This window comes from Syngnathus acus, chromosome 1 (genome assembly GCF_901709675.1).
Source record: "Syngnathus acus chromosome 1, fSynAcu1.2, whole genome shotgun sequence".
In the NCBI taxonomy this organism is placed as follows: Eukaryota; Metazoa; Chordata; class Actinopteri; order Syngnathiformes; family Syngnathidae; genus Syngnathus; species Syngnathus acus.
The window spans coordinates 7,701,237-7,712,508 of record NC_051087.1 but is presented as its reverse complement, the minus strand read 5'-3'; the positions used below and the strand labels follow the sequence as shown (position 1 = coordinate 7,712,508).

Here is an 11,272-nt window from a genome sequence, read left to right as displayed (position 1 = left end):
AGTATATTTTATTGTTTAAGTAATGAATTCATATTTCTGAGGACTTTTTAGTTTTTAGATGACACATAATATGTTAGTTAAAATGTATATATATTTGCATTTCTCTTGTTATATAGATGATTTGTTTGTTTTCGAAAATATTAAAACAAAATATATTCTCTAAAAATATACTGATAAATTGTTTATTTTTTTAGATTCAATAGTAAATACAACATTAGGCAAAACGTGAGATCTGAAATACTATATATATATATATATGTATATAACCTATATATAGGTTGAGTAGAAACAAAATTATATACATATACAGTATATATAGTTTTTTTCTACTCAACCCTCATGAGTACATCTTTGTTTTATGAGTCCACCTTTCCTTTTGAATGTGTTGAAATGAAATAAATACGCCTCCCCCTCCTTTCAGGACACTGCTAATGCTCTTAAAGCACCACTTGCGGCAACAAGATAGTGTGTCTCTTAAGAGGAGACCACTGCTATCTTCATGCAGCATTTAACAAGTCAATACATATATAAAGCCCCCCAGGCCCATTTGTACCCTGCTGCAGGAATCAGGCTCATGATTGGAAAGGACCCTAACCCAACTGTGTCCTCATGAGATCTTTGGAATAAAATAAAACAGACAAAAGCCACAATTAACAGTCCATGTTACAATCATTAGCGCATTATTAAGGACAACTTGGTGAAGATTGTTTACGTGTGATTTTGATGCCATCATTCCCTTATTAGTCTCTATTGGCAGGGTAGTGACAGAAAAGCATTATGCAATCATGCTGACAAGCATGATATGTGCATCTCAATTGAGAAAGAGAAAAGAATAACCCTGCTTAACCAGATTTAAATATTTTGTAATGTGACAGTAGCATGATGGAAGTTGGATTAAAATATGCCTTAATATGATGTGTGTGCGTGGGTGTCTTTGTGTGTGTTTCAAGTGTGCATCAACTGATGAGTCTTGCGAGGCCCCGGTGCACCTCTGCTTGCACCGGCCCATATTCCACCACCTCTCCATCCACCGTTATAATCCCTTTGGGAGAATACGGCTCCATCCTGAGCGCCCGCACCTTGGTGTGCACCAGATGAGCACAGCTGGAGGCTACATGTGCGCCCTTCTCCATGGCCAGGAAGAGTCTGAGCAGCGCGGCACGGGTTATTCCAGCTTTGACGTAAAACAGATGAATGACGCCATCGTCCAAAGTGGCATCTGGTGCGGCCAGCAGGTCCTCGGCCAGGTGGGATTGGTACATGGCCAGTACCAGTACAAAGTCTTCTTCGGGTACCACCATCCAGCTCCCGGGGAGAGGCTCATCCAGCCGGGGGAGTACCGAATCCCACAATCCCGTCTGAGTGCTGCTGGAGCTCTGTGAATGCTCAAATCTCACCTTGAGCGAGTTGTTGGAGTGACAGGAGTTGTGTAAAGAGTTCCACGCGGGAAAGTCTTTGGAGAGATGCAAGGGGGCACTGTGATGGTTGCTCAGTCTGGATCCCACCAGGTTGCGGTCTTCCGCCACAGGTAGGTAGGCCAACTTGCCCTTGTAGACGCGAAGAGAGGCCAACCTCACCAGGGTGCCCAGGGTGAAGCGAGCCGCCCCGACGTGGCGGTACTTCTCGCTCTCAACATCCACGTCAGCCACAAAGCCCCACGCCAGCGAGAGGAAGGAGAAGAGACGGGTCCCGGAGAAGAGGTGGACTGAGACCAAATCCATGCGGGACACCACACCTTTACACAATAGGAAGCCGCAGCTGATCAGGAGCTCTTCACTGGACACCAATGAAGCACTGAGGGAAAAATCAAAGTAAAGAATCAAAAAGATATCCACACATCTTAGAAAATCAGTGAAACGCATTTTGCCTCAATAAATTATAAATGTAAGAAGATTTTTTTTTCTAACCGATGCCAGCCTCCTAATTGGATGTGCGTTAATATTTAAGTTCCCCAAATAAATATGCAGACAAAGATGAAAACATGAAGGTGCCCTTAATATTTGCGGAGGTTTGGAAATGATTCTAGGCTGCTGGTGTAATGTGCTTTTCTTTTTTTTCCTTTTTTTTTTATAAATCAATCATGAGTTATTTTTATTGTTTTGGGCCAAAATGGCTGTAGGGACACAGCAGTTTGATAAACCCATGAAGGCAGATGGATGGTGTGTACGTGTGTGTGTGTGTGTGTGTGTGTGTGTGTGTGTGTGTGTGTGTGTGTGTGTGTGTGTGTGTGTGTGTGTGTGTGTGTGCGTCAGCTTGGGTGGCTGTGATTTTCTTTACACCGTGCGTATACATTTAACTAAATAAACACCCCGAGCTACTCTATGAGTGACATGACATCCGATTTCCAAAAGGGCACTGTTACTTTTATGTTCAATCCAAAAAAATAATCAAACGTGAGTCTCGTTCAAGCTCACAGTCCCTGGGGTCACATATTGCGCTCTTCGCCGTATAGCATAATACCAGCTAACTTTGAGTCGGTGCTCATTTGAAGCACAGCACGCAGCCTCAGCGAAGCTTCCCCTATTCATCAGGGAATAATCCAAAACGTACTGCCTGCCGCTGAGCAGCCTGCAGCAAGCAGACGGGGAGTGTGAGGTGTGTACACAAAACAGACTCTGGACCCTTCCACTATTGTTGTTGTCCCCGGAGCCCTGACATATGCGAAAGGGATTGACGGGCACAGGCCAAGGAATTTATGAGAAAGAAGGGAGATAATGGAACTGGATGGTTCTCATAGAATTTGAATGAATTGATGGACAGCTGCTGCTGTTGAGCGAGCCTTGATGAGGAGAGAGAAAACAGGAAAAACATGATTTCTATTGTTGGGACTATGACTGCAAATAAATGAATGCATGGCAATTTTCTGACTTGATTTTGGCTGTACATATATAATATTATTATTTTACGGGACATACATATAAAATAAAAACAACAAGTTCAAAACATAAAACACAATGTCATTATCACCACTTTCAAACTGCACAATGCTAATTCCGCTGGGACTGATCTTTTTCACCAATATGATATAATGTTGACGTTCGGCCGTGGATGTGATGGACACATTATGGCGGTTCAGTGTATATTGGCTAGGTGTATCCTTAGCAGTCAATGTGAGTTTTGCAATTTGTGTGACCCACCCTGCGTAGTGATGTATGGATGCAGCCAAGGCGTTGCCTGAGCCGCCAGGGAGTATACCAAGCGGGGTGCGGATAGCCTCCTCCCAGTCTGATCTGTCCAGGAGACCGTTTATCACCTAATACACACACGTAAAAAGAAAAATAGGTCACTAAGTATTTTATAATAAAGAAATGTAAACTAGGCGGCTCGGTGGCGCACTGGGTAGCACGTCCGCCTCACAGTTAGGAGGGTGCGGGTTCGATTCCACCTCCGGCCCTCCCTGTGTGGAGTTTGCATGTTCTCCCCGGGCCCGCGTGGGTTTTCTCCGGGCACTCCGGTTTCCTCCCACATCCCAAAAACATGCTTGGTAGGCTGATTGAGCGCTCCAAATTGTCCCTAGGTGTGAGTGCGAGTGCGAATGGTTGTTTGTCTCTGTGTGCCCTGCGATTGGCTGGCAACCGGTTCAGGGTGTCCCCCGCCTACTGCCCGATGACGCTGGGATAGGCTCCAGCACGCCCGCGACCCCCGTGGGGACTAAGCGGTACAGAAGATGGATGGATGGATGGAAATGTAAACTACATTTTTATTTTATTGACACGCTTTTTCAATTTTCATTTTAGTTTTTGTTTTTGGCGACATTGTTACATCTATGCACCAAATTGCACATTTAATTCAGATATGATTGAAAACATCTTTGTTTTAACAACTTGTCCATATAGTAAGTAAGTCATGATGTCCTTCATGTTGAACTTACTTTTAGCTTCGCAGCACATATTTTGTTACCTCAAACAGAAGACCGTCTCCTGACATGATGACAAGAGCGTCCCACTGGGACAGGTCAGCCTCCCTCACTAGTTCGCGGGCATGATTCTGACGTTCTGTAAAAACACAAGTACAGCAAGTGATGTCTCCCCTTCTGCCCATTTGTGTAGCAAAAGTCCTTTTTATTTTTAGTGCTTATTAATGTCTACGTTTTGGCTGATACTGTCTCAGTGGGTCGAAATACAGTTAAATATAAATATAAAAAAGGTAAACTCCCACAATTCGGTTAGGATGCAGCATTTGCTTTCCTTGCTGAAACACAGTTTTTGCCAAAATATTTAGCTTCACATAATCTTAATAGAATTTATTTCACAAACTCTAGAGTGAAAACTTGTTGAAAGAGTGCTACGGCTGACGTTTTAATTGATAAACAAGACTCAAGTTGAGGACAAATTAAATTGAAGACAACCATATGCTGAAACCCTTAATCGGCTTCTATTTACGACACCAGCGGCGGCTGTAAAGTATTGCCATCCGGAAAGTTTCAGCGCTAATGTGCTGATTGTGCATCCTTCATTAGAGGCAGGCGGCACCAGATGAATGTGCACGCTGCAGCAGGGAGCTGTTTAATAGATGCAGTGCTCCACCACCTCAGGAACAGCAGGTGATGACTGTGTGTGTGTGTGTGTGTGTGTGTGTGTGTGTGTGTGTGTGTGTGTGTGTGTGTGTGTGTGTGTGTGTGTGTGTGTGTGTGTGTGTGTGTGTGTGTGTGTGTGTGTGTGTGTGTGAATACCACACCAACCGCTCTGATAGCTTAATCAGATGCCAAGGGACAACTGCTGCAAATATAATTGAATTTATATGAATTCAAATTCTCACCGTGTTGCTCTCATACAAGTCAGAACATGCAGAAGCACAGTACATACATAACTTTGGACAGGAACGCTAACTTAAGCAGTCGGTATATTGTGATAGATCACTACAGTAGGTAGTCTGATGTTGCCATGCTAACCATAGAGATACAATTGTCCTAAGGACAAGAATCTACAGCAACTGCAAACTGGATTTAAAGGGTGCTGTCCTCTTCTTAATGCTGTCTGACAGATATCCTTGGGTACTTGTGCAATGACGGAGACCAAACATTGCCATGCCATCCTTACTGACACACTGCTGGGACTAACCAAGACATGCTTACTCACCCCTCCACCACACACACATGCCCGTTATGAGTTGTCTAATATGCGTCAGAACTAACCAAATCATTACTAGGGTAACATTCAGATTAAAACCTGAGATTAAAGTGGCTCGAAATATTGGATTTGAATAGATTGTAAAATAATTTTCTTGTTTGTAATCATACACTTTAGGATTAAATCCTAAAGTCTTTCCTCCTAAATCATTTCCTTCAGGATTAATGTGGCTAAAAGTGCAAGCCCCAAAAAATAATGTGTTATTTCCCCATCGTAATTAATACACAGTTTTGTTGTTTTTCCTTACTGGTCAAATTAGTGTCACACTAGTTCATCATAAATCTGTGCGCTACATAATCACCACTAGCCCGTATGGAGGCTTATGATGAATGAAAAAAAAAAAACCCATCAAATCATGATGAAAGGGGATTTTGTGTGTATCATCTTTCTGTCTTTATCCATACAGTATGTGAATGCATGTGCGCGTGTACATCACACACGTTACATAACAGCTGAGTGCGCACGTGGGCCAAAGGCAGTTTACCAGCATTGTGACAGCATGAAAACATGAGGATTTCGTTCAGAGGGCAAGTTTTTTTTGTAGCTGTGAGGGACACCAAAGAAATGATCAGTGAGAGGTCAACGATAAAAGAAACGATTCAGTCAAGTCTGGTGGTGAGCTTGTTTACCAACTTGGAATGACATAAGTGAGCTTGTGATTCAATTCAATTTACAAGAGACATCATATCATAATTTTGTAATTAAAAGAAATAAAGAAAACATTTCCAATGTTAAGGATAGTCTGACTTTTAATGTGGAGACTAAAATTGTATCACTGGATATATTTGATAATAGAAAATGAGTACTTTTTTTTATCTTGCCTTCAAGGAATCTTATTTACAGTCCAAGTGTATTCATACCAAAAAGGATTTAATTCTTCAAACTGTTTCCTTACATACAGTCCAAGTGTACTCATTCAAAAAAATATTTAATTTTTCATACTCTTTTATTGTTAAAAAATTAAAACAACAAAAGAAATAAACATTTGTTTCCACACAGAACTTATTGGGTTATTGTTGTGTGTAAAAGTAGGAGGGGAAAATTAATTGATTTCATTTTGGGGAAAAAAAGGCTGTAACAAATGGAACAATGTTTTTTAATGATTTAGCAGAAGCCTGCTTTTTTCCCTCCAGGTTTATGTCACAGCAAGCACATATTGGTTTGAACACAGCAGGACCAAAGAGCTCCTCCGTCAAATTTAAATTTTCTTTGCGATGTGTTTCAGACTCACCGGTGATGACCACCGTGTGGAAGACGCCAGCCTCATTGAGCATCCGCTGGACGTGGTTTTTGTAGAGTGCGAGCGCCTGTCCTTTCCCACTCTGTGGATTCACCAGCAGCATCATCCGGCACGGATGCGACGGCTCATTAAGCAGTACCCCTGCAAGTATTCAAATAACGTACCTATGTAGTATGTATGTCTAACTGACAATATAACACTCATTGACAAAAATAATGTGAAACATTGTGAGATCAGAGTTTGACTCTGTGCTATGCACATGACCCTGAATGAACTCCAGGGATCCATTATCCATTCAATGTTTGTGTTTTACAAACACAACGCCCAGGATTATTTATTGATGAAAATGTGAAGTTATTGTTAGTGACCTTAAGCGTAGGTATAAAAAGTTGAATTCAGTTCTTAATTCCTGTTTGTGATGCTAAAACACATCTGAATAAGCAAATTATGACAAGGCTGACCATGTATGCTGCCACACATGCAGTTAGAACAACTGAGAGAGCGTCAAAGAATGTTCTTGTGGAATTCGGAGCATGACAAGCGGTAATAGTGCCACTTTGGTGGCCTTGTGAACGAGGAGGCGTGACTGTTGGCGCCGCCGGCCGTGACCCTGCTGCCTGTGCGCCCTTGTCGACCACATTCAAATCCCCGTCCACTTCCTGTGTGCCACTCCTCCCTCCCCAAGACATTCCGGAGTGAATTATCTCCTTGCTTATGTCTACTCCCAGTTTCCTCCTCCGTCATTAACTGCAGTGACACTGTGGCACGGGCCCAAACTGTGACACAAGTTGTATATTTATTTTCCCATCATGCGCAAGAGGACCAGATCAGAAGAGGACCAATGGATTTACGACAGAAGATAATGAGTCTGGTTTGTTTGGATAGGAATGGGTGGAGCCCTGATTGCTAATTATGTGCCGTTTTCCACTATCTAGTTTTTTTTTATATACCTTAAATATCAACTTAGATTGTCTACTGTGTTTAAAAATTATAGCAGTCCCCATTGTCAGAAAAGTTTGTGCACCAGCTTTCAGCGAGTTTTGCGTCTCCTCTGCTTTCTTCCGATCGAGAGCATGGGAACCGGCCCAAATCTTAATGGAGTAATCACTATATTGAGGTATCCGCCATAGTATTTCCTATGTCCTAATTGAAAGGGGAGGGGAAGCCCAAGAGCAGGAAAAGCGATCTTATAATAGCTATCTGGGCACACGCTGTCTGGAAGTCTGAGAATAAACAAGTTAGACTGACCATATTCGGCAACGTTTCTTGAACTCAACATTGTTCAAGACATCATTTGGGATTAAAAAAAAAACCTCTCATGTGTTTCTTTGTACCTACCAACAGGTTGAGATTTCCTATATCTGCCTGTTGCTCTTTGGTGACGAGGCCGCTTAAGCCCTGACAAACACCCATTAGGAGGGAATCCAGTTTCCACATTAAAGGGATTAACGGATTAACTTGAATTTAACTGCTGCGAATCTATCCCTTCTGTAATATGACATATAGATCCAATGTAAATCTGCTGAAAACTAAATAGTGCCGTTTTCGAGCCATCTGAAGCTAAATCAGCCTTACCAAAATAAAATTTCTGTTGATCTTTTGCAATAATCATTGAAGAACGTTTACACAAATTTAACTGTACACTTTTGCAAGTTGTGTGAAGGGGAAAGAAAACATTTTATTGGTCCCTGAAGGGGGAATTTTAATTTCTCTTCACATACAAATGGATCTGTTTCTCAACAATTTTTTTCTTGATAACATGAACAATATTCCATTAAAATCAACAACATTTATAAAAACCTACCAATTAACTGAGGGAACAATTTTATAAATGTTTTGAATATCCTTTAAATATACAGGTTTATTGCAGACTGCACCAATGGCCTCGCCACAGCAGCAAATAGATGTCCTTTTCCATTATGTTGCTCGTAAAATAAGTGGCGACTTTGAGGCACATTTTTGCTGAACGAGACCAAAAGGGTGTGGAGGGGGTGGATGAAGTGGAGGCGGCGGAGGAAGAGGAGGACGAGGAGGTGGTGCTGGTGGTTAGCTGGCTGCGGCTCTATTTTAAGAGAGGCTGAGAGTTGACGACATTGAGGTTTGTATCCCAATGCGATAGTGTCGTGTTTAGTTTGTTCCGAAGAGATGCATACGCCACAGACGGAACTGACGCTAGGAAAGCGAGAGTGAGGCTACATTCAGTAGATTCTACTATTTCTTATTTACACACCCAGATTTAGGCACTTTATGTGTATCATCAATTTTTGTAAATGTACGAAATCTTTCTATGGTCTTTTTAGAGCAGTATGAATGGCCTCACACACATGTGTGCAATCACTTATCGCAACCATCTATTATGTGGGTAAAGATATGAAAAGGCACTTGGGGAAGCGGCTATGATCTTGCACTTTTTTTTCATTTTATTGTCTCCATCAGAAGGGTTTTGACGAACATGGTTAGTGGTGGTTCCTTTCCTGGTAGAACATCTCAGCAAGTATGTGCGTAACAGAGCACACAAAGCAGGAAGAGAATATATTGGTTTAAGGTACTAATTTAATAACAGCAGCCAGTGAGGTAGGCCTGGAATTTTTGCGTCTGTGGTTTCACAATTCAAAGGATATCCCGGTTGAGTTAGTACTCATTGCAAAACATTATTTTGATAAACGTTAAAAAAAAAAAAGTGATCAGCTTGGTTAGACGGAGCTGCTGCTGTATGTCCGCACCAAGTGATTCATATCAGGCCTGTGTGCCTTATGACGATGAATGATTATCTTGCTGGCGTTTCCACCTCAGGTGTGTTGGTGGAATGCTGACAGCAGAGTCGAAAAAGTAAACGAACACAACTCCACATATTCTCTGTATTCTCGTCTAATCGTTTTCCCAGCAAGAAAAAAAAAAGCCCTTAGCGATTGACGCCTTAAGGCATCACAAAGATGTCAGTGTTAAAATCAATTCTCACAAGTATCCAGGATCTCTCATCTAAATTCTGCAGAGAAGGTTAAAGCTGCGGTTTCAGAGGCCTAATGTGAATGAAGTGGGTGGAGTGCATTGCTCGACAACAAAGACTATTGGGTTTCCCAGGATACAAAACCTGTCCGATCACTACTGCGCCATGTCTTTTGAGTCTCTCACATTTCTCTCTCACATCTGCTATTTCCTCCTCAGACAATGACAAGATGTATTAAGTTGCAGTATGTTTTGTAAGAAAAAAAATACATCCCTGCAAACTGGCAGATGCTATCTGGGTCACGGTGTGCCTGTGATACTCCATGTTCTTTCAGAGAGCTTGTTTTAAATGTGAGATACTTTCGCTTATACTCGATCGCTTATCTATGGCAGTCTTGAGCATTCTACATAGGAGTAATTGTGCTTGTTCATATTTCAGGAATTTAACAACCCTATTGCCTCCATGTTCTCTTTATAGTCAAAATTAACTTTTAAGATGAGCAAACAAATACGTAACAATACAAGCATTGAAAGAGACATTGAGGTGTTGTAGAGGAAGAAGAAGCGGAGCAACGTAGGCTTCGCAATTATGCTCAAAGCAACCACTTTAGGCCCGTTGCCATAGTTACAAAGGCCAGATTTTAAGGTTTGATTTGAAGGTCGCGTGGATTTGGACATCAGCGTGTGGTCGAGCGCACCGGAAGTTATGTCAAGTGGATGACAAATTTGGCCTTAAAAAGATGCAGCCTATATTTGGACACAGCAAAACGATCCAACTTGCGCAGGAGTCTAGTTTTATTATTGCAGTATGTTTTTTTTGGTGTTAAAATACATTTTCAAAGATGTACCTATAAATAAATATGGATTTAAACCCAGTGTTATGCACAATTAGTGCTGCCAAGTGTTGCACCAATTAAAGACTAAATTAGTGCCAGTTATATGATGTCAGAATGCGACACTTACTAGTCATTATATGATCCAGTAGCCTCAAGAATGCAAAACATGCCAACTATTTTGCCCCGTGTTACTGACAACTGACGAGAAAAAGTTGAAAATTACTTTAACTTTAGATCTTTTAAAGGCAATGGGTATGTGGAGGAAAGGTGAGCAAACAGAGAGCCTCTCATACCATCTCGAAGGTGCTGCCACCGGTTCGAGCGCTCCCGGACGGCGCGAGCCCACTTCTCCGCTTCTTCGAGATTGGCACGCGGATCTTGGAGCGCAGCGAGACGGAAACACTGTTCCACTCTCTGCCGCGAGAGCCCGGAGCCCATCCAACGCCGCTTACGTGGGTAAAAATAGGCCGCCAGATAGGCGGCCGGGTCCGCGTTGTCATCTTCCCGGTACGCCCGGCAGCCGACGCAGTCCTTCAGGCTGAGGACCACTCGGTTCCGGCCCGCCGGTACCGAGGTGAGCCGCTGGACGACAAGCTCCTTGTCAGTCAGGCTCACGACGCACCAGACTTTTCGGTTACCTGTGACCGTGAATTCCCCGTACAGAATGTTCATGTTGTGGTCATATTGTGCTCTCCTCAGGTCCATCCTGACCTGGAGGCGGGGGTCCGGGACACAGCGGCGGCCGCACGATCACATCGCAGGGAGACTCGGGAACACTTGGGGACATCTGACAGCTGCCACCGGTCGGACTATTGTCAGCACCAATTGAGTGAATGTTACTACATCTGGTTGTATTTCACAATAAGAGTATTCTATCTGTCAATGCTGAAATTTGAACACAAGAGTCACGCTGCAGTAAACACAACTTTAACCTTTCTTTTATATCAAATATAAAAATGTTTCCTTGGTAAGAGACAACGGTGAACCACTTCAACAATAGTGGGAAGCTTTTATTTTCAAGAGATTGACAGACACATTTGTAGGTATTTGGGGTAATTCTCGTGAACTTCACACGTAAACTTATCCATGCCTCACCCGCAACTTTAGTAGAGTTGTGCGAA

The 11,272-nt window shown here is 42.5% G+C and overlaps 1 protein-coding gene across 1 annotated transcript; it reads right to left on the bottom strand.

Moving 5' to 3' along the window:
* Positions 1-166: 166 nt before the first annotated feature.
* LOC119133767 (sphingosine kinase 1-like) lies at positions 167-10,961 on the bottom strand. Its single transcript, XM_037269949.1, has 5 exons — positions 10,445-10,961; positions 6,361-6,510; positions 3,901-3,995; positions 3,138-3,253; positions 167-1,794 (listed from the first exon to the last, which is right to left on the bottom strand). Exons 1-5 carry the CDS (start codon positions 10,854-10,856, stop codon positions 957-959), a joined length of 1,611 nt encoding a protein of 536 aa, XP_037125844.1. The 5' UTR covers positions 10,857-10,961; the 3' UTR covers positions 167-956.
* Positions 10,962-11,272: the final 311 nt, after the last annotated feature.

Bases quoted from the DNA above. Each gene is read 5' to 3' on its own strand.
- LOC119133767 (XM_037269949.1), bottom strand. From the start codon at position 10,856: ATGGACCTGAGGAGAGCACAATATGACCACAACATGAACATTCTGTAC. The intron at 3,254-3,900 runs GTAACAAAATAT...TGTGTGTATTAG, and splicing joins GAGACGGTCTTCTGTTTGAG to GTGATAAACGGTCTCCTGGA. The intron at 1,795-3,137 runs GTGGGTCACACA...TTTTTCCCTCAG, and splicing joins TCCATACATCACTACGCAGG to TGCTTCATTGGTGTCCAGTG.